Genomic DNA, 21,253 nt, shown 5'->3' on the forward strand with positions numbered 1-21,253 from the left:
CTGGCCCTGGGCTCCACGGTGGCTCCCGTGCCCACGCATCCCTCCTGCCTCCTGGCATTCCCTGGAAACCTCCTTCTTGAGGGAAGCAAATGGGAAACATGTTCCTCCCCACCCGCTGCATCCCAGAGCTCACATCCAACGGGATGTCCTGCAGGGACAGAAACCCGGGAGCTGCAGAGGGGTCCCTCTGCTTTGCCAGCTGAGGCTCCAGATTTCCTTTATAAGAGTGTGAACCCAACGAAACATCCCAGGGGTGCATTTTGGGGTGCTCAGCCCCGATCCGTTCCCCGGGGGATATGGAGGACATGGGGTTGTGGTGAGTTTTTTCCTGCGGGCAGGGCGGGAAGCGCTTCCCACGGGCAGGATGGGTTTGTTTACCGGGGGCAACTTTTATCTGCACAAACAGCCCTTGGGCGGGCAAAGTGGATGTGGGTTTGTAGTTATCTCCGCCGGCGATCGAAGGGGAATGTAAACACGGATGGGGTGGAAATGCCATCGACACAGGGACATCCTCGCCGGGGGGTCGCGGCGATGGGCAGCAGCGCACCCAGCATCACCCAGTCCCGCGCGGAGCTGAGCTGGGTTTCCAAGCCACGGGTGAACTGGGATGCGGCGTTGGGATGGAGGCGACCTCTCCCATATGGGGGACACGCAGATGATGGGGCGATAATGGATGCGGCGATGATGGATGGGGCGATGATGGATGGGGCGAGACCCAAGCCGCCAGCCCCCTCGGCCCAATGCGGCATAGTTTATCCTCCCCTTTGGTTTATTCTCTTCCTGTCTGCAGCGAAACCTCCTGTCATCAGCAGCCCCGTTAGTATTGGTGGAAGTGCCGGGGATGGGCAGGAACTGCCCCAGGAGCTGCCCCAGGAGCTGCCCCGCGCTGCCCATCCCCCGGGGGCTGCTCTCACGCCAGCCGAGAAACGGGGGGGTCCCCACCACAGCCCCTGACATCGTCCGCGCAACGCGAACCACAGCGTTTCATGGCTGAGAGGATGTGTTTTTCAAGCATCCTGAGAGCTTCACAAAAAAAACCATCCCCGCTCAGCAAAAAGGGGTTTAAACCATTTCAGTAGCACAGACGCTGCTGGTGCCAAGAGACCAAAGCCTGCAAGAAACACTTCTGCTCCCAGTTTAGAGGGCAATAAGGTGATAACGCCGTATCACATGAAGATGATGAAGGGTTTTCCAGCCCTCACTGCCCAGGGAAAGGGCAGATAAGATGCCCTGGCGATAAACACAGCGTAAGCAGCGGGTGTTGGTGGTGTGGGCAGGCAAACACCAGGGCCTGATGCCTCCTCCCCACCTGCCAGAGGAGTCAGAGGGAGCTGATGTCCAGGGGTATCTCACAACCTCAAGCCAGGAGCATCCCTGGACCCTCGTGTGTTGCCGGGCACCGAGCTCTGGCTGGGATAGCAACACCATGGTGGGGTTGGGGTCCCCACGTCCCGCTTCGTCTCTTCTTGGTGGTTGTTGGTGCTGTTCCCGTGCACAGAACCCCAGAGGAATGTCGGACATCCCATTGGCACAGGGGTTCTGCCCCTCGGAGACCCCATTGATTCATTGCCCAGGGCTGGTTGTTCTCTGGCCGTGGGTTCAGGTGGTTTCCCCTTTCTTTCTTCTTTCTATTTTGAGACAGAGACGGACGAGGAGGAAAGGCCATTGTTAGGGCTCGGGGCTGTGCCAGGTGGGTTCTGGGAGATCTCTCTGGTGGAGGAGATGGTATCTACAGAGTCTGGGGAGGACAGAGCTGCAGCCCAGGAGCGCCGTGTGCTCTGCACGAAGGGCCGGAGCCCTGCAGAGCTCAGCAAAGGCAGCGAGGGCTGAGCATCCGCATCCCCAGCTCGGGATGGGGACTGACCACCTCACACCACAGTGTTTTGGGGTCTCCTGGGCACCCCGAGTGCTGCCTTGGAGCCTCCGCCATGGGGATGTGCGTCACAGTCTGGAGAAACCGACTCTGCAGGACAAAAAGTGTCCGGCGCCCTGAGGAGACGTCTTGAAAAAGGGAATTTCATGGGATTTTGAACACCCTGCAGTGTTTCCCCAGACGTTTACTGTTGCAGTCCACACTCTAGCCCTCGAGATGCCAAGGGCAGACACCCTGTCGTGGCGAGGGCTCGTGGCCAGGATGTGCCCTTAAACCCTGGCTCCTTGACCCCATAATGGTCCATTCTCTCTGGGAGGAGGAGGAAACAGCAGTGGGCTTTGGTATTCGGTGGCGGGATGCCGCGCTGGGTTGGGGGTCACTGCTGATGTCATTCGCCACGGCCGGATATGTTATTTTCCTGCACCAGCGCCCTGTAATCGATTCAGCAGCTGGCACGGAGTGAGGGCTGCCTGCCTGGCACCACAGCCTGCCCAGGGTCCTGAGGGTCCTCAGCATGCACCACAGCGTGTCTGGGGTCCTGGGGTTCCTCAGGGAGCATCACAGCCTGCCCAGGATCCTGGGGTTCCTCAGGGAGCATCACAGCCTGCCCAGGATCCTGGGGTTCCTCGAGGAGCATCACAGCCTGCCCAGGATCCTGGGGTTCCTCGAGGAGCATCACAGCCTGCCCAGGATCCTGGGGTTCCTCGGGAAGCATCACAGCCTGCCCAGGATCCTGGGGTTCCTCGGGAAGCATCACAGCCTACCCAGGATCCTGGGGTTCCTCGGGAAGCATCACAGCCTGCCCAGGATCCTGGGGTTCCTCAAGGAGCATCACAGCCTGCCCAGGATCCTGGGGTTCCTCAAGGAGCATCACAGCCTGCCCAGGATCCTGGGGTTCCTCGAGGAGCATCACAGCCTGCCCGGGGTGCAGGAGGTGCTGGGTTTGGCCGTATCCAGCTGCAGGCCCTGCGCCAGGGTCAGTGTGACGTGCGGTGGCTGAGCTCCATCTGTTGGAGCTGGGATGATGTCTGGGTATGGGCAGAGGTCCCATGGGCCGGGAGAGACAAAGCTCCTTTCCAGGCACTCCAGTGCCGCAGCCTGGCCACCACCGTGGGTTTCCAATGCTGCCAAAACACTGCTGATGTCCACCTTCAGATGTTCTATTCAATACAGCTTTAACAAAAAAATCCTATGATTGTCACTGTTCCGAGGCCCGGGTGACCCCCTGGAGCACCCCAGCACCCAACCCAGAGCATCCCAGTACCCCAAGTGGAGCATTCCACCACCCCAACTGGAGCATCCCTCCCAGAGCATTCCAGCACCCCAAGTGGAGCATCCCAGTACCCAACCCAGAGCATCCCAGCACCCAAATCAGAGCATCCCAGTACCCTAAGTGGAGCATTCCACCATCCCAACTGGAGCATCCTTCCCAGAGCATTCCAGCACCCCAAGTGGAGCATCCCAGTACCCAACCCAGAGCATCCCAGTACCCCAAGTGGAGCATTCCACCATCCCAACTGGAGCATCCCTCCCAGGGCATTCCAGCACCCCAAGTGGAGCATCCCAGTACCCTAACTGGAGCTTTCCACCACCCCAACTAGAGCGTTCCTCCCAGAGCATCCCAGCACCCCACCCGAAGCATCCCAGCACCCCAACTGGTGCATCCCAGCACCCAACCCGGAGTATCCCAGCACCGCAACTGGAGCATCCCACCCTGGGCACCTCCCCCGGGGCACGGCATGGGGGGTCCCCACCACCCCTGCAGGTGCTCCGTGTGCAGTGCGTCCCCCCCCGCCGTTTGGTCCCTGCCCCTCCTCGAGGTGGCAAAGCCGTTTGGGACTGGGGTGGCCACCCAGGCGGGCTGACATCTGTCCCTACAGACATCACACCGGGACCACCGGGACCTCCCCCAGCTGCATGAGGGGTCACCGGGGGAGGGTGGTGTGAAAGCGGGCAGGAGGGCTGGGACCCCCGTTGAGTGGAAGAGGGGGCACGACCGACGGGCACAGGGACCCCGAGTGCACCCGGGCCCAGAATAAGCCACGCCCCTTGTCGCCCATCAAACCACGCCTACCACCCACATCACTTAATCGTCATAGCTAAGCCACGCCCACAGGCTTCTTCCTGTTCACTAAGCCACGCCCCCTTGTCATGACACCTAACTCACTGAGCCACGCCCCTGCCTCACCCCGAGCCACGCCCCTCGTTAAACCACGCCCTCTGGTCGCATGTGCCCCGCCCCCTCGCTCCCCGCCCGTTTCCCGTGGTGCCCCGCGGCGGAAGCGGCGTGTCCCGGGCCGGAAGCGGCGGGCAGGCGGGCAGGGCGGCTGCGGCCGCGCTCTGTTCCCGCCCCGCTGCCATGTCAGGCCGTTGCTGCCAGGAACAAACCCCCAGCCGCGATATCCCGGGCCCGGGAAAACGGCTCACGCTGCCCGACGGCGCCCCGTTGCCGCCCGGAGACTACAGCACCACGCCGGGGGGCACGGTGTTCGGGACCACGCCGGGCGGTGAGCGGCGGGGCGGGCCTCGCCGGGAGGGGCAGGGACGGGGCCCTCGGGGGCGCTGGGACGGGGAGGAGTGGGCTCTTAACCCAGCCCTGGGGAGTTGGGGGCTGCTGGGGGGCTCCCTTTGATCAAAGAGGTGTGCGGGAAGGGAGGGGGCTCCCCTTTTGCATGGGAAGCGGTGAGGGAAGGGCTCCCCTTTGACCGAGGAGGGGTGCAGGGAAAGTGGGGGCTCCCCCTTTGGGCGAGGTTTCCCCCTTTGTATGGGAAATGATGAGGGGAGGCTCCTTTTTGCATGGAAGGTTGGGGGGGCTCCCCTTTGATCGAGGAGGGGTGCAGGGAAATGGGGAGGCTCCCCTTTGACCAACGAGGGGTGCAGAGAAGAGATGGGGGCTTCCCTTTGACTAAGGAGGGGTGAAGGGAAGGAGGGGCTTCCCTTTAACCAAAGAGAGGTATATGTTGGGAGCGAGGGACAGGGGGCTTCCCTTTTGCATGAGGAGCAGCAAAGTGGGGAGCCCTTGCTTTGTCCCTGGCCTGTCTGGGGATCTCGATTTAGCTGCAGAGGGCTCTTGCTTGGACTGGGGGCTTGGAGGGCATTTGGGAGGGCATTTGGGAGGGCCTCTGCCCCCCGGTTTGGGCAGCAGCAGCTGCCTGGGCGATCTCCCTTTGGGGCTGCCTCGCCCTGGTGGGATGGGACCCCAGGAGCCCTGTGTGCTGGCAAGACTGAGTTCCCCCAGGACAGGTTTTTCTCTGAGTGCTTGGCCCTTGCTGTGAGGGAAAATGAGGGAGCAGCTGGGGGCTTCCACCTTCCCAGGCATGTGCAGGGGCATCTGTGCTGGAAAACAGGGCCAGTTTGTGTTCCTGAGTCACCTTGCAGGGAGCCAGCTTGCCCTCCTGTTGGGTTACTAATTCCAATCTCTGATATTATTTCCTCTGGCAGCAAGGAAACGCTGGGGTCTTTTTCTTTGTGTAAGTGCTGTGTTCAAAAAGGTGGAGAGTTGGTCCCTCTGTGCTGCTGAGGGGATGCCCTTTAGGGGTTGGGAGGCTGCTAAGTGCACTGTATCCATCTTTGCTGCCCCTTGCGTGTCTTCTGTCCCCTCGCAGCAGGGACATAGCGTTGCTTCCTCAGCTGCAAGATTTCACATCCACAGCATTTGCTGGAGGTGTGTTTATTTGGAACAGTTTGGCTCTGGAGACAAACAGCAGCCATTCCAGCTGTTGGCACTGGATCACCAATGTCTCTTCCCACTACGGCTGCTGCCTGTCCTTCCTAGGTCATTCATTCCATACTTTTAATAGTTTTTTCCCTGTGCTGCTTCATAAAAGCTCGATGTGAGCAGCGGGAATGATGAAACTACTTGAATCTCGGCCAAAAGAACAAACTGAATGGGAGGCGACAGCTGGTTTGTTGTTCCCTTTGCAGCACGTTTCATGGCTTGGGATTCAGAGCGAAGGGGAAGTCAGCGCTGCTGACTCGCTGAGTTTTTGTGTTTGTGCAGAAAAGCTGGCTTGGGAATGAGAGGGTTTGGGTTATTTTTGCCACACGTGCTCTTGTCTTAGCAGAGAACTGAAGGACTTGCGGAGCACTGTGGCGATTGCCCTGTGGAAGGTGGGAGAATGAGGATGGCTTTCTCAGCTGTATTTCTGCGTGCTGCGTAACAGCATGGGAATGAGCAGTTAATGACACTGCGCAGCACAACCAGCCTTCCAGGATTGTCACCTTGGGGGGAAGGTTAACGAGTGCCCGTAGCGCAGAGCAGAGGCACGAAAGGTGTTTGTTGTTTGGGTGTATGATTTGGCAGCTCCCCAGCGCTCTGTGCCCACAGCCTGTGCCGCCCAGCCCAGCAGTGAGTGCTAGCCGCGTGTGCTTGGGCTGGATCCGGGTGCGGGATAGTGTAAAATCCCTGAAGGACTTGGCAAGGTGCTGGCTCTGGGGTGGCTGGCTGCCTCTCTGGTGGTTATGGCGAGGAATTCCTTGTCCTGCACAGCCTGGAATAGCTTTCCTGAAAGCATTAATGATCCAGAGCGAGTTCTCTTGATTGATGCACTTAAGTGTCACTTACGGATTGCAGGGCCGGGCCCCCTTGCACTGGGAGAGCCCCACTGCATTCCCTGCTAACCCACTGATCCAGCAAGATGTTGCTTCGCTCCTTGTGTGTGAGCTCTGACTGCTGCAAACCCAAATGGCTGGTGCTGCAGAAGCACTTGGTTTAGGTTCCTTTGTTGAAAATGTTCAACATCTGCGGACCACTGGAAAAGTCTGTGCTTTTCTGCACAGCAGTGGTTGAATCTGAAGAAAGAAGCAATGAATCAGAATAATCGGCACAAAGAAACAAATCAAGTCTGTTGTGTGAAACCCCCGACTGATTTTGGAGGAGAGTTGAGGGCTGCGGCCTCCGAAGCTGTCTCTGTGGCTGTAGGCAATGCTGGGGCTGGGAACACTGGAAGGGGTTGGATGCCGGGGCTGGAAGCCTGCAGCAGCAGCGCTGGTGGCTGAGGGTGTTTGGAAGGGTGGTACGGCACGGATGTGGAATGCCGAGGTGTGTGTGTCTGACAGCCAAGCTCGTTTACTTGGAATGAGCACAGGAACACTTGCTTTCTGCAGCCATTGGGCACGTGCAGATCAGCTTTGTCATTAACACCTCCACTTTGGTCTGTGTGTGGTCGGAAACAGAAATTTCCTCCCAAGGTGTTCCACCGTGCACAGCTCTGGGACACAGCTCTTGGGTGGGCTGCTTCCAAGTGTCTTGAGATGTCAAAGTGACATCCAGTTTGAACAAAAGGGTCGCTTCTGAGGAGGGAAGGCAGCCACATCTCTGGTGCCCTAATGCATCTTCCCTCTCATCCCAGCAGCAGGGAAGCAGCACAGCCCGCAGCAGGACCAGTGTCGGTGAGCAGAGCTTCACTGTGGCAGCTGGGCCTTCGTTTGGTGCCAGCAGTCAGAGGCAGCTGCCTTCACAGATCTCTCTGAGCTTCGATCTCTTCTTGAAGGGATGGCAGGGTGAACAAACTCCGTGTCCTTTGCCAGCACAGGCCCTAGCTGGTTTTTTTTATGGCAGTGGTTAAAAAAAACCAGTATGAAGGAGCAGGGAGAAGCAGAGAGGTGGTGTGTGACCTTTAAGCACGTTCTGTTTTCCCATTCCGTCTGTGCCTGTCCTAGCTCCTCGCCCGCTCACCGAGGGCACAAAAGGTCCTAAGGCGCACGGCGCACTGCGGAGCTCGTGGTGTTTGCTGTGGAACGTGGAGCAGGTGGCGATGGGCCGGGGCCCAAGGTGCCTCTTGCAGAAGGAGCTGCTGGCTTTTCCAGTGGGGATGGCTCCTGGAACAGCACAGCTCCTGGTGCCTCTGTTCCATCAGCAAGCCAGAAGGGAGCGAGGTGTTGTACTGGACACTTTAAACCTGGTGTTTCATCGTGATGAAAATACTCAGAGTGCCAAGCTCTCATCCAGACTTTCCCAGTTACACAGTGAGGCACTCTGGTGTTGATGTCTTGGTGTGAACAGGGCTTTCCAGGAAGAGCAGTTCCCATGGGATGCAGTCATTGTACCAAACACTCTCCCTTACCCTAGGAGAGCTGTTTGTTGCCTCTGCTTTGTGTTGAAAGGAGCCCATTTATGGCCTCACGCTGTAGTGACCTGCCAACCGGGGTGGGGTGTCTGCTTTCCTAAGTGACCGTTAGAGGAACGCGAACTGGGCACAGAAGCTCAGTACTCGGTATGTGAGCTGCAGTTCTGGGAAGCCCTGTCCTCACCCCTCAGATCCTCCCAGGAATTTAATGCTCCTCTCACAGACTGTCACTCACCTCCTCAAATCCAGCTGCCTGCTCCAGCACGGTTCTGAACTAGATCCAGTGAAGCAACTCAAATCCAAAATCTTCAGTAAAAAGGTTTCTAGTGTGTTGGGAACCCCTTAGAACTGTCTTGAAACCTGATATCCAGTTATATTATTTTATAGCCGTGCTTCAAAATAAAGCAAGTTTAATATTCCCGGACAGATGTTAACGGGAGCCTTTTTTCCTGCGTGTGTGTTTAAACTCTCGAGGAGAAGCTGCCTTTCCGTTTTGCTGAAACAGGAGCAGCAGTGAAGAGGGGCCCGGGGAAGTTTGCAGGCAACTTCTTGGGGAAGGAAAGTGTTTTTTCAGTACTTTCTGGGTTAAGACTGCAGCCTGTTTAGAGAGATTCCCTGCCTGCCTGTGGTTTTTGAGCTTTTTCCAACCCAGTTCCTTTTCAAGGGACAGGCTGTTCAGTCCAGCGGTGTTCCTAGAAATCCATGCCCGGAGCCCAGCTCTGCTGCTCCCTTGGAGGCGTGCTGTGCTGGAGCTCATTTGTTCCATGCAATGCAGGCAGAGCCCGCAGAGGTCTGGTTAACCATTAAAACAGCAGCATGGACGCTCCCTGTATCCCAGGCTTTTGAAAGGTGGATATAGCTGTGCCCCAGAGCCAGCGCCTGGTATGTGGGTTGCTGCTGGGTGGCATTCGGAGGCAGCACTGTGTCCTCTTACCTGATCTGTGCACATGTGCCTGCCTGCGGTTCCCAGCCCCAGACACCTCAGAAAAGCCAGTTATCGTTGTAAGCTGAAACAAAATTCAGTTTAATGTTTCTTTGGGGTTTGCTGTGACCTTGAGTTGGATCTAGCCTCTTCTCCTTGTCCCATACAGCATCTGAGAGGCTTGTTTTCCTGGTGCTCCAGGCTCCTCTAATGATTCCTGGTCCACACCCGGCTATATTCTCCCTGTTAAAATGCTTCAGGCTGACAGCACTTTTCTCTCTCTCCAGGTACCAGGATTATTTATGATCGTAAGTTTTTGATGGAGTGCCGCAATTCTCCGGTTGCCAAAACACCACCTTCTGACCTTCCGGACATTCCAGGGGTTACAAGCCCCAATGTGGAGGAGTTGAAGATTGAGAACAACCATGTTCAAAAGTGCGATGAGAAAGTCAGCCCAGGTGAGTGCACGTGAAAACAAGGGCAGTGCTGGTTCTTAGAAACAACGAAGCTTCCACAGGGGCTGCAGCCAGGAGGTCCCCGTGCACCATGGTCGATGCCCTGATCAGTGCAGTTTGATTAGCAAGAAGTTGGTGTTAGGGGGTAATGAGGTTCTTGTGGTCATTAGGTTCTGCTGGTCCCAGGAATGTGCTCTTTCATTTAGCTTAGTGCAATTTGTCATAATCGCTGTGTTCTCACTAATTGAGCATTTGGGGATTGCTGTTGGGCTAACAGTCCTGTGGTGAGAGCATGGGTGCAGCTGTGGCTGCCGCTCCATCCTGGGCAGTTCTGCAGCCGCTCTGCGTTTTTGAACAAGGTCGGATGGGAATTCAGAGCGGAATTAGTTTAGGGGTTTAATATCGGCCTGAGTTGTGAATTGCCTCTGGCTTTTTCTGACACCAAGGTAGAAGCGGGCTCTGTTTCTGCAGCTCAGATACGATACCGCATTGGTGTGTGTCGATTATCAGTGCCTGTGGCTCTCTTAGATGGGTGTGGGTGTGCAGGGTGGAGTTTGTCTACAGGGGAGCAGAGGCCACACTGTGCACGTGAGCACTTTGCTAAAGGCACAGTGGCAACAAAACCAGCAAGTTCTGCCCCTGAGCAGTGTTTTAGTTGGCTGAGATCACTTCTTGAAGCAACCTGAAACTGCCAAGTACGATTACGTACCTTCTCCCTAAAAATAAAGGCCCAAATGCTCATCAGCTGGCTCTGTGCTCAGTCTAAGCAAAACCTTTCCAGAGCCAACATTTCTGAATGCTTTTTATTCTGCAGCCTTGTGACCTTTAGTGACTCGCTGGGTTCTCCAGCAGAATGCAATGCAGCTGCAGGCTGGGCGCCAGCTTGGTTGTGACTTTTCCAAGAGAGCCCTGTCCTTGGGAATGGCTCATCCTGTCAGGCTGTGGGAGCTGTGGTGACAGCCATGCGGATCAGGAGTTGTGAAACGTGCATATGGGTCTTTGGTGGCACAAGTTTATAGCAGTCATTATCAGCAATGCTACCCTTTGCGTTCCTTTTTGCAAGGAAATCCAGGGGTTGATTAATAATTTGTGATTTAAAGGACATCTTCTCTGTTCCTGCTCTTGTCCTTCTGTGTGTAGGATCCCCTCTGTGGATGGAGCTTGTGTTCCACTTGTGCAAGATAGCTTTCAGATCAAATTTGATGCCTGAATGCAGCTTCTAAGTCCAGGCTGCCACATTTCTGAAGCCCGGCTGATAGTTGTTTGGTGTTTGATGTGATGCTCTGGGGGCTCATTGTGGGTGTTTTGTCCCCCCAGCAGGTGAGGAGGAGCAGTTCGACATGGACATCTAAAGCATCTGCCCCGAGAGTGCTTATCCATCCAAGAACCAGGACCTTGTCATGAGGATTCCCACCAGCCAGGCTTAAAAGTAGCCCATGCCTTGAGTGCCTTCCTGCTTCCTGGGAAAGGCGGTCTCTTCCCTTCCGAGAACAGAGCGCGTCCTGTTACACGGGCTGAGCCTCAGCCTCTCCGTGTGGGTGCCAATACCAAGCGCAGCCCCTGATGATGATGGGCCTTGGAGTGCCAGAGCAGACACTCTCACTGATTGGTTTTGTTTCCAGTTTTATGCTTTTGTTAATCATTTTAATACTGAAAAAGTTACAGGAAATGCAATATAAGGGAGAAATAAAAATCATTTTGAGTCTCCTGATATGGAGATGAATGCAATAAACACAGCATCTGTCCTGTATTTGTTCTGGCAGGGAATTACTGACTTGAAGCAAACCCCTTGGCTGGAGATAAACTGTGCTTTGAATCTCACTTAAAGACAGGGGCTGAGGGGCCTTGAGCCCTCTTGTCAAAACATAGCGAGGTGGGTGCTGGTCTCTTCTCCCAAGTAACAAGTGATGGGATGAGAGGAAACAGCCTCAAGTTGCACCAGGGGAGGTTTAGATTGAGTATTGGGAAAAATTCCATAAGTGTGAATTCCAGAGTGGTGAAGCACTGGACCAGGCTGCCCATGGTGGTGGGGGAGTCTCCGTCTCTGGGGGGATTCAAAGAACGTGTAGAGGTGGCACTTTGGGATGTGGTTTAGCAGGCACGGTGGGGTTGGGCTGGATGAGCTTAGAGGGCTTTTCCAACCTCAGTGATTCTATGATTCTGTTTAAAAATATTGAAGGGCAGATAGCCTAATAAATACCTCCATGCCCTCTGCTGCTGAGCATCTCTTACCACTCTAGCGGAGCTGCTCCTGATGGCATCGACGAGGTGTTGAGGCACCTCAAAGGAGGAGGACGCGTATTAGGACATGACCTGGACCTCAGACTTCCTAAAAGACAATGTATGTGTGTTCAAATCAGCTGTGGGAGATAGCATTTAAATATCTGCTAATTAAGGGGGATTGTGACATTACAGTATGCAAGCCTTTACTAATGAGTAACAGAAGAAAAGGAGACAAAGCTATTGCTGCAGATAAACCTGCATTTTTTTTTTAAGATAAGGTGAAGTGTTTCTCTGAACCCTTAATGGGAGCAGATCCCAATTTATTGCCCTTGGGTGTCGCTTTATCAGTGTTGCAGCTGCTGGGTGGGTTCTGAGCTGCACTTGGAGAGGAGCTGCTGTTGTGCTGTGACCTGCAATGGCCACTGGTTTCTCTCTCCTGCTGAATTAATATTTCCAGATACAAACAGCACTGCTGGTTGTGCTACTGCCCTTCTGATCCACTCTCCTGGAGCCCTCTCCTGCTCCTGGCTCCACACATCGCAGCAGCTTGAGCTTTGGGGTTTTGGGCAGCAGAAGCCTTGGCTTTAAGAATGTTTGCTGTGTTGATGTCAATTTGTCCAAAGCTGAGGATTTTAGAGTGGGCTGAGAAAGCCATGACAGACTTGTAGGGTGATTGCAATTGTTAAGTCTGCGCACTCAGCACTGAAGCTTATTTTCCTGATCTGTCCTGACCTGAAAGCTCAGGAAGCAGAAAAAGGGGAGATTGAGCTGAGATCTTGGGCAGAAATGTTTTGCTGTGAGGGTGGGGAGGCCCTGGCCCAGGTTGCCCAGAGCAGTGGTGGCTGCCCCATCCCTGGAGGGGTTCCAGGCCAGGTTGGATGGGGCTCGGAGCCCCTGATCCAGTGGGAGGTGTCCCTGCCCGTGGCAGAGGGTGGGACTGGATGGGCTTTGAGGTTCCTTTCAACCCAAACCATTCCATGATCCTGTGATGTAAATGTCTGTAATTAATACCGGAGCCTGGCTCTGTAACTGGAGTTGAGCTGGTGTGCCTCTTGCTGATTGGGTTTCCCTGGAAAAGGATGTCTGTAAACACGATGGGGTTTTACCCCTCCTGCTATCCTGGAGTATCTTCCACAACTCTAATGCCCACTTTATCTACTTTTAAAGTACTGAAATGGCAGGGCTTTCTGCACAGCATCCCGGGCGCTGCCGCGGGCTCGTCCTTCGGGCAGGCGTCCTGTGTGTGGTGGATGTGGACATGCCCAGCGCTGGTACTGGGCTGGCACAGGACCGCGGGCCAAATCCCAGGCCTGCTATTTGCAAAGCATCTATGAGATCCAGCCCTTGCTCTGCCCCCCGATCCCTTTGCCGAGGGACGTGGTGCCGGTGGCCCTGGTTGACCTGATAGGCAGAGTTGCCCTGAGCCCCTCTCAGAGGTGCCCTCACCATGGGGCTATTGTGAGTCACGAGCTGCACATCCAGGCAGCAGCCTGGGGAGAAACAAGAACATTTCAGCCTGGCTGATGGTTTCGCTCCAAGTTTCTGCCCAGGTGTGAATGGGAGCCTCGTCCTGTTGGGTTTTTATGGTGTTACAAGGTATTTTTGGAGCGGGTGTCAGCTATTGCTAGAAACGCTTTCAAATCTCATTCCCTCCCACTCCCTGCTAGAGGATAACAAGTGTTTAAGTGTTAAGTATTTTGTCCATGCCTGTCACAGCTTTGCATCGGTATCTGCGTGCTTATGCAGATCTGGAGCGAACATCAAAGTGCCAGGTGCCTCTGCCGGCGATTCATAGCCGATAATCCCGAGCAAGGGCGAGCACCCTGCCAAGCACCTGGCCAGGTGCAAGAGGAGTCCGTCAGGGTCAGAGCTCCTGCTGGCTTCCCGGTGCGGGGCCCTGGGGCCATGGGCACGTCAGCGCGGTGGCTGGGGCAGAGCGAGAAGATGCAGTGACGTGGTGCAATTTGGCCCATGCCTTGACTGCCTCCATGCATGGTGTGGGACCACCACACACTCTGCACCCCCTGCTCCTTTCCTTTGCAGTTCATCTCTGTCCCTTACACCCCCAGACGGTCCTGCCTCCTTCGTGGATGCTTTTGGATTCATCTCCTGCATGCATTCATGCTCCAAGCTTGCCTAATCCATGCAAGGAGCAGCTCAGCATTTCCAGGGCAGATCCTGCTCCACCAGGGTTTGTTCCTCACCTGGCACTCGCACCAACAGGCCAGGGAGCCACTTTTGGTGCAGGAGGGGAGCAGCTGTGGGTGGCTGCCTCGCACAGCTGGGATGCTCCGGGGAGGTCTGAGGGACAAGTGTTGGGTTTGTCTTGCATTTTCTGTCCCTGCCCCTTTTCGTCTCGAGCAGCGCGCCCAGCACGCCTGTGTCCTGGTCTGTGTCCTGCTCACGGGACAAACAGTGCTCACCTGACCCAGCGAGTGCCTCAATCCACCACTTGTACAAATATCACCTTGGGCCTTCGATAAGCCCTGTGGTCTCTTTGATCTCACTCTCTCTTTCCTCACGTGTCCAAAGCAAACTGTGCCTCTTTGTCCCTCCTGGCACCCAGGCAGGTGGTGGCTGCGACTCGTGGCCGTGGCTGCGTGTGCAGCGCGTGCTGATCCGGTTCAAGGTGGGGAGAGAGCGACTGGGCTGCAGGGCTCTGCCTTGTGCCTGGTGAGGGGAGCCGGGAGGAGGGCAGGGTGGCAGCTCCTTGTCCTCCTCCCAGCTGGGCGGTGTGATAGGGCGATAGGAAATGGCCTCAAGTTGCGCCAGGGGACGTTTAGATTGGAGATGAGGGAAAATTTCTTTACTGAGAAAGTGGTGAAGCCCTGGATCAGACTGCGCCGGGCAGTGGGGGAGTCTCCATCCCTGGAGGGGTGCAAAGAACGAGTAGATGTGGCACTTCAGGATGTGGTTTAGCAGGCACGGTGGGGCTGGGATGACTGGATGAGCTTAGAGGACTTTTCCAACCTAAATGGTTGTTTCTATTCTATGATTCTGTGACTCTATGCCCCACGCCCCAGCGCTCCTCGAGCTATCGGGAAGGCTCCGTCCTTCCCGTGCCAACGTGTAAGGATGCTAAAGCCAAACCAGTGCTTCTAAAAGCAGGAACCGTGCCATCTCCCTGATGCCTTTGGAAGGGTGTGGAGATGCTCCACTGCCCGAGCGCTTGTGGCAGGGTTTCTGCAACAAAATTCCCTTTGAGAAACCAGTGCAAACCCTGATCCCTCCCGTCCGGGTGAGGCTCAGGAGCTGGTCGAGAGTCTCCGTGTCCCATTCCTGCTGTCCCACCGCCCCCGCGGTGCCCCTGCCCGGCAGCCTTTGGCTCCGGGATGCCGAGGGGTCCCTGGGAAGGCACCGGGAGCTGGATCTGGCGATGCCAGGGAGGGCAGCGTGTACAGGGCAGGACCCCCATGGCAGGCGGGGCCACGGGCTGGACCTGTCCCCTAGATTTATTGTCCTGCGTGTCTGGGATTCCCTGGGTCCCGCAGGGATGTGTATTGGGGCGGGAGAAGGACCAGGCAGAGCTCCCTCTGCTCAGAGATTAGGTCCAGCCCCGCGAAGCTGGTGCAGCTTTACTGTCACCATCCACACTTTGATGTTTTCCTTACAGCCCTGGAATCCCAGCTTTTATTTTTCCACCCAGTTCTTCCCAGGGATCGTCTGCCCCACGGAAAACTTTTGAACCCGCTGCCGGGTGACAGAGGGGCAGAGGTCGCCAAGATACAGCTGCCGGTGGTGCTGGGCGAGGGGCTGGGGAGTGTGGGAGAGAGCGGAACCTCCGGGCTTCGCTGCCGCAGTGACAGCAGTTTGGGAGAGGGAGGAAGAGGTCAAGGAAAAAAGATGAATTTGGTTTCATCAAGAGCGCAGATCGCCAGAATTCGGCGCGTTTGCCTCCTGCCAAGGGTGGCCCCAGCCTCCCCTTGACAGCTCCTGCAAATGACCCTCTAATGACGGGATGGTCCCAGTGTGAAACGCTGGTGGAATATGTGAGCGGCCCAGGGGAGGGTCTGCACAGGGGGGACCAGACACGCTTTGTTTATCTGCCGGCTCCGATGTGGATTGGGGATAATCAGGCTGGGCTGGGGATGTGGAGTGGAGGCTGCTGCTCCCAGGAGGGGAGGGATGACGATGGATAGGGATGGATGGGGATGGCCCTCGTCCCGCACGGCCACCCAGGACACCCACAGTCCTGCTTGTCCCCGCAGCCGGCAGCGCGTCCCCGTGCGGGTGATCTGTCCCCATCCATGGCTGTGGAAGGGGACAGCTGTGACCCCAGGGAAGCCCAGGCTGAATCTAGGGGCTGACCCTCACAAGGCGAGCATCCCCTCTGGGCTGGCACGCGGGGCACGGCCATCGCCGGGGGCACTGGAGACCCGGGCATCGCCCTGTGAGGGTGGGAACGCAGGAGAGGAGCCTGCACCAGCAGCTCTCCTCGCTTAAAATCACCGCTGTTAGGGAGCGTGCCCCTTCCCCTTATCTCCACAGGGTAAATAAAGGCGGAAAATCCCCTTATCCCTTCCCCTCAAAGGCTGCAGGTGCTCCCCCGCTTGCTCTTGAGCAAACCCCGTCAGGGTGGGAACAGCTTCTTCATTATCTCACGCCAGTTTGCCCGTTCCCAGAGCTGTTGAGCAACTTTTGCATCATCCGAGGGGCTCCCCCTGCTCTGGCGAGGTACGGTAGCAGCCCGCGTGCTCTGGATGTCACAGCTCGCTGGCAAAACCAGCAACACCAGGAGGTAACGAAGCTGAATGTGGTGCCAGGGCAGCGGATGCCCGGAGAGCTGGAGGGAATTGCACCCTCCAAAACCCTTTCAACGACAAAAAAGCGTTGTGGAAATCATCAGAATCATCTACCAGGCATTGTTAATAGATATAATTTATTGATAACTTATACAGCCACGACACTTTCACTACTGCCCCATCCAGTGAGGGATGGAAAAACCTTTGAACAAAGCCGTGGAAAGCAAACCCTTCTTTTACAGAGAAAAGCAGCGCACGAGCTGAGATGTTCAGGGCAGGAAGGAGGTCTTGGGTGTTCAGACCCTCCGACACTGACCATGGGGCTGCCTTGTTTCCAGCCCGAGCAAAACCTCTCTGGCTCCTGGTGAACGGAGAGGGATGCAGGAGCCCCAGGTCCATGTTTTTGCATCATTCCATGGGTGATTATGGGCAAGGAGAGTAAGGATGGAGGTCACTGCCGCCTCCTCCTGGGGTCACGCTCAGCCTGGATGGCTCAGGGAAGCCCTGCCCCGCGTGGCACTGCCGGCTGTGGGCTGTAGCCATCAGGTGAACACATTAACTTGGCTTAACTGTAATAGAAATCTGATAGGGTTTTAATATAGAGAGAGAAGAGAAATGCTGAAACCCCGGGGCAGATGGAAAATCCCACCGTTGCAGATGCTCAGCATGGCCAGACAACACCACGCAGCGCCCACCAAGAGCCCGTGGCTCCCGGTGACACCGATCACTGGCACGAGGAGGAGCACGGCCACGGGCAGCACATGGTGGCAGGGAGCGTTGCTGCTGTGGCTCCAGCCCTGCGCCGCAGCTTCTCGCCCTGCAGAGCAGCACCAGCCCTTCGCTGCCCCGGCTGCCAGCACCGCGGCTCCCGGCTCAATGCAGCCGTCGGGCACCCAGTGCAGCAGGGAAGTGTCTTTCCCTGGATGTGTCCGTGCACCGCAGCGCTGCCGACACCGGGGCACCCCCTTTCCTTCTCCCCTGGCACAGCCAGAGCTTCACAGACCCGCGGGCATGTGGGATTTGGAGGTGCTGGTCTGCTCGTTGGTGGTGCGTTGGGTGGCCAGTCCTCGGGGACACTCTCCCGGCAGGGGATGAGCTGCCCTCAGTTGCAGCCGCACTCCTCGATGATCATGTCCTCGTGGTGGCGGACAACGATCTCGCCCTTCTCGTAGTAAAGCATGGAGAGAGGACTCATCCTGACCGGAGAGCAGGCAGGGCAGGGCACCTGGTTGGGCTTGTAGAGCTGCAGCAAACTCTGTGGGGAGGCAGGGAAGGGCAAAGCATCACCCGCTGCCGCGAGCTGGCGGGGTTGGGGGTGCGTGGGGGGGAGCAGAGGCAGCGAGACCCTCTTACCTGGATGTAGGCGTGGTTGGTGGGCTTGAAGGTCTCGTCCACGGGCGACGGGCACAGCCCTTCGCACCGGTAGGCGTTGTACTTTTTGGGGTAGACTATCCAGCTGCCCCAGCCGGTCTGCTCGAAATCCACCATCATGTCCACCCTCCTGCACAGGGACCTGCCCTCCTCCCCTGGCACTGCAGCGGCAGCGTCGCTCGCCTTGATCCTTTGCTTCTCCATCCTATTCCTGCGATGCCGGCGCGTCCCCAAGCCCTGGGAGCCACTGTCACGCATGACGTGCTTGGAGGTCTCCGCTGTCCTGATGAGGCTGTGTTCTCCCGGAGACTTGTCCCTGGAGAAGACGAGCAGGAGGACTCCATCCCTCACGTCCCGGCTCAGGGCTGGCTCCCCGTGGCCAGCGGCACTGGACATGGGCAACTGTGCTGTGGTGGTGGCCATGGTGGCTTCCATGCTCTCCTCCCACTGCTCCCTTCCCATGGGATCACGATGCTCAGGGGCCACGTCTTGGTGGAGCCAGGAGCGGAGCAGGTTGGTGACCTCAAACACGTTCCATGATGCCTGGGTGGAAGCAGAGCTGCCGGCCACGGTGCCCAGGAAGAGCTGGTGGGCACAGGTCCCACCAACCCGGCACCTCCGCCGCCGGCTGTGGTAGATATCCAGGGAGACTTCGTGGGATGCAGGGAGGTCGGGAAGGTGGATGCGGAGCTCGGCCAGGCTCACCTCCTGGCTCCTGGAGAGGGAGGACATGTCGAAGGAGAGCGACCAGCGCGAGCCGTTCTGCACGGAACCTGAAACCCAAGGGCACAGTGAGGGGACCGATGGCTTTGCCAAGGGCTGCTGGCACCGGAGAGGACGGGGCCCTCACGGGCTGCCGGGCACAGTCCCTACAGCTCGGGAAAAGCAGCTGGATCAGTCCCGAGAGCAGCAGGAGCAAAGGAGAGTGATGGTCCCAGGGAGAGGGAGGCTCGGGGACAGTGGCCGTCTAGGGACAGGGATGCTTGGGGACATGGACGGTGCCAGGAGAGGGATGCTCAGGGATGGGGACCGTGCTGAGGTCGGGGATGCCCGGGCATGGGGGTGAGGACAGGGATGCTGGGGATAGTGTGGGTCCTGGGGACAGCATCGGTCCCAGGACAGGGATGCTCAGGGATAGAGATGCTCAGGGATAGGGATGGTCCCGAGGACAGGGATGGTCCCGAGGACAGGGATGCTCGGGGATGGTGACATCCCGGGAATGGTGAGGTCTCGAGGACGGTGTGGTCCCTGGACGGGGACACCTGGGGTCCCGGAGGCAGGGAGAGTTGGGGACAGTGCCGGCCCCAGGACAGGGACATTCAGGGACAGTGCTGGTCCCGGGGACAGGGATGCACAGGGAAGGAGACGTTATGGGTCTCAGGACAGGGATGCCCGGGGACGGTCCCGGGGACAGGGATTCTCGGCGGTGGGATCGGGGGTGCCCGGGGATGGAGGCGGTGTCGGGAACACGGGTACCCAGGGACAGCGCTGGTCCCAGGACGGGGATGCTCAGGGATAGGGATGCTCAGGATGGTCCCGGGACAGGGATGCCCGGGAATGGTGCGGGTCCCAGGGGGGACTGCAGCCCCACTCACCGTGCGGGGAGAGGCTGAGGGCGGCGGCGGCGGCGGCGCGGAGCGGGGCGGGCGGGGAGCGGAGCAGCTGCAGCATCAGCGCGGGGCAGCGCGGGGCGGGGGGCGGGACCGGGGGGGCTGCGGGGATGGGTGCGGGGATGGATGCGGGGATGGGTGCAGGGGGAGCTGCCGGGGGTTCCGGGGGCGGTGCGGGGGTGGCTGCGCAGCCCAGGCAAAGCAGGGCGAGCAGGCAGAGCGCCGGGGCGGGCGCGGGGGGCAGCGGGACCCGCATGGCTGCAGGGGCACCGACAGCCGCGCTATTTGTACAGCGACCCCGAGCGCCGCCCCGGCCCCCTCCTTATCCCCGTCCCTATCTCCATCCTCCCTCCCCTCCGCCCCGCAGCTGCCCCCCTCCCATTTCCATCTCCCCTGTTTCGCCCTTTCTCCCTCCTCCCTTTTCCCCATCCTTCCCTCCCACCCCTCCCTATCTCCAGCTGATTCCTCCCCATCTCCATCTCCCTCTCCATCTCCATCTCCATCTCCATCTCCATCTCCATCTCCCACCTCTCCCCATCTCCCATCGCTCCCCATCTCCATCTCCCATCGCTCCCCATCTCCATCTCCCACCCCTCCCCATCTCCATCTCCCACTCCTTTCCATCTCCATCTCCATCTCCTACTCCTCCCCAAATCCAGCTCTGATTCCTCCCCATCTCCAGTCCCAATCCCTTCTCCTCCTCCCCATCCCCCATGGGCTCAGCCCCACCGCCCCGTCACTGCACGGGGACCAGCAACCTGCACCCCAGCATCAATGCTGTCGTTGAAGAAGGACCTGAGACACCCATGGACACCATCCCCATCACTCCTCCATCCCCATCCCGGCAGGAGCTCTGTCCCTTTGGTTTCCCTCTCTCCCAGCACCGTCTGGGTCAGGATGAGGGCACAGGGTGCAGGACAGGACAACAGGGCTCGTCCGCGGGGTGCAGGGGGGACAGCAGGTGAGCATCGCCTAAGGGCTCCGGGGAAGCTGGGATAGGATGAGGGGGAACGGTTTCCAGCTGCAAGAAGAGAGATTGAGATGAGATCTTAGGCAGAAATGTTTTGCTGCGAGGGTGGGGAGGCCCTGGCCCAGGCTGCCCAGAGCAGCGGTGGCTGCCCCATCCCTGGAGGGGTTCCAGGCCAGGTTGGATGGGGCTCGGAGCCCCTGATCCAGTGGAAGGTGTTGGAACTGGCTGGGCTTTGAGGTCCTTTCCAACCCAAACCATTCCACGATGCCATGAGCAGCCGTGGGGCGCCGCTGGGGAAGCAGAAGGGGCTGTGCTGGGGGCAGGGGCTGCGCGGCGGGGGGGACACCCGGCTGCCAGCCCCGGCCCAGCTGTCCCCGAGGTGTGAGGAGCAGGAGGGTCCCCGCTGGTGGCCCTCCCAGGGAGAGGCTCTGGCAGCTGCTGAGGTGATGCCGCTCCTCCCGGGGGGCAAACGGGGTACACCTTCCTGCGGGACCCCCGGCGTGGGGCTGGTGGCCCTGGGGAGGTTCTGGGCATGGGGAGGAGCCCATGGGTGCTGATGGTGGCCGGTGGCATCAACCCTGGAGTCAGGGAAGCTCCAGTATGGGTGACACCACGGCAGAGCAGGAGATACCACAGCGGAGAGGGATGATGTCACAGCAAGGTGACGCCATAGCAAGAAGGTGATGTCATTGCAGAGCAGAATGATGTCACAGCAGAGCAGAGTGACACCGCAGCCAAGCAGGGTGACGCCACTGTGGAGCAGAGCAGTGTCACAGCAGAGTAGGAGATGCCACGGTGGAACGGGGTGACATCACAGCAGAGCAGATGGTGTCACGGTGGAGCTCGTGAAGTCATGGTCGGGCAGGACAACGTCACGGTAGAGGGGACAATGGCATAGCAGAGCGTGGTGACATCATAGCCAGGCAGGATGATGTCACAGCCGAGCAGGTGACACCAGAGCAGAGCAGGGTGACATCACATTGGAGCAGGGTGATGTCACAGCCTAGCAAGATGACGTC

The 21,253-nt window shown here is 58.0% G+C and overlaps 2 protein-coding genes across 3 annotated transcripts; one reads left to right on the top strand and one right to left on the bottom strand.

The window, feature by feature from the left end:
* Positions 1 to 4,139: 4,139 nt before the first annotated feature.
* EIF4EBP1 (eukaryotic translation initiation factor 4E binding protein 1) lies at positions 4,140 to 11,053 on the top strand. Of its 2 annotated transcripts, none has more exons than XM_054049732.1 (3): positions 4,140 to 4,380; positions 9,151 to 9,321; positions 10,636 to 11,053. In XM_054049732.1, exons 1-3 carry the CDS (start codon positions 4,233 to 4,235, stop codon positions 10,668 to 10,670), a joined length of 354 nt encoding a protein of 117 aa, XP_053905707.1. In that variant the 5' UTR covers positions 4,140 to 4,232; the 3' UTR covers positions 10,671 to 11,053. The 2 variants fall into 2 exon arrangements, with proteins under 2 accessions (XP_053905707.1, XP_053905708.1); XM_054049733.1 differs by having other exon boundaries at positions 4,141 to 4,380; positions 10,639 to 11,050.
* A 5,512-nt stretch (positions 11,054 to 16,565) lies between these two features.
* Positions 16,566 to 19,520, bottom strand: LOC104068572 (nodal homolog). Its single transcript, XM_054088994.1, has 3 exons — positions 19,250 to 19,520; positions 17,637 to 18,427; positions 16,566 to 17,538 (listed from the first exon to the last, which is right to left on the bottom strand). Exons 1-3 carry the CDS (start codon positions 19,518 to 19,520, stop codon positions 17,386 to 17,388), a joined length of 1,215 nt encoding a protein of 404 aa, XP_053944969.1. The 3' UTR covers positions 16,566 to 17,385.
* Positions 19,521 to 21,253: the final 1,733 nt, after the last annotated feature.

Source organism: Cuculus canorus, chromosome 26 (genome assembly GCF_017976375.1).
Source record: "Cuculus canorus isolate bCucCan1 chromosome 26, bCucCan1.pri, whole genome shotgun sequence".
In the NCBI taxonomy this organism is placed as follows: Eukaryota; Metazoa; Chordata; class Aves; order Cuculiformes; family Cuculidae; genus Cuculus; species Cuculus canorus.

What these genes read in the sequence shown, in the direction of transcription:
- EIF4EBP1 (XM_054049732.1), top strand. Translation starts at nt 4,233, where the DNA reads ATGTCAGGCCGTTGCTGCCAGGAACAAACCCCCAGCCGCGATATCCCG. An exon ending in GTTCGGGACCACGCCGGGCG is followed by an intron (nt 4,381 to 9,150) that starts GTGAGCGGCGGG and finishes CTCTCTCTCCAG; the next exon opens with GTACCAGGATTATTTATGAT. An exon ending in CGATGAGAAAGTCAGCCCAG is followed by an intron (nt 9,322 to 10,635) that starts GTGAGTGCACGT and finishes TTGTCCCCCCAG; the next exon opens with CAGGTGAGGAGGAGCAGTTC.
- LOC104068572 (XM_054088994.1), bottom strand. Translation starts at nt 19,520, where the DNA reads ATGCGGGTCCCGCTGCCCCCCGCGCCCGCCCCGGCGCTCTGCCTGCTC. An exon ending in CCTCAGCCTCTCCCCGCACG is followed by an intron (nt 18,428 to 19,249) that starts GTGAGTGGGGCT and finishes CTTGGGTTTCAG; the next exon opens with GTTCCGTGCAGAACGGCTCG. An exon ending in CCAACCACGCCTACATCCAG is followed by an intron (nt 17,539 to 17,636) that starts GTAAGAGGGTCT and finishes GCCTCCCCACAG; the next exon opens with AGTTTGCTGCAGCTCTACAA.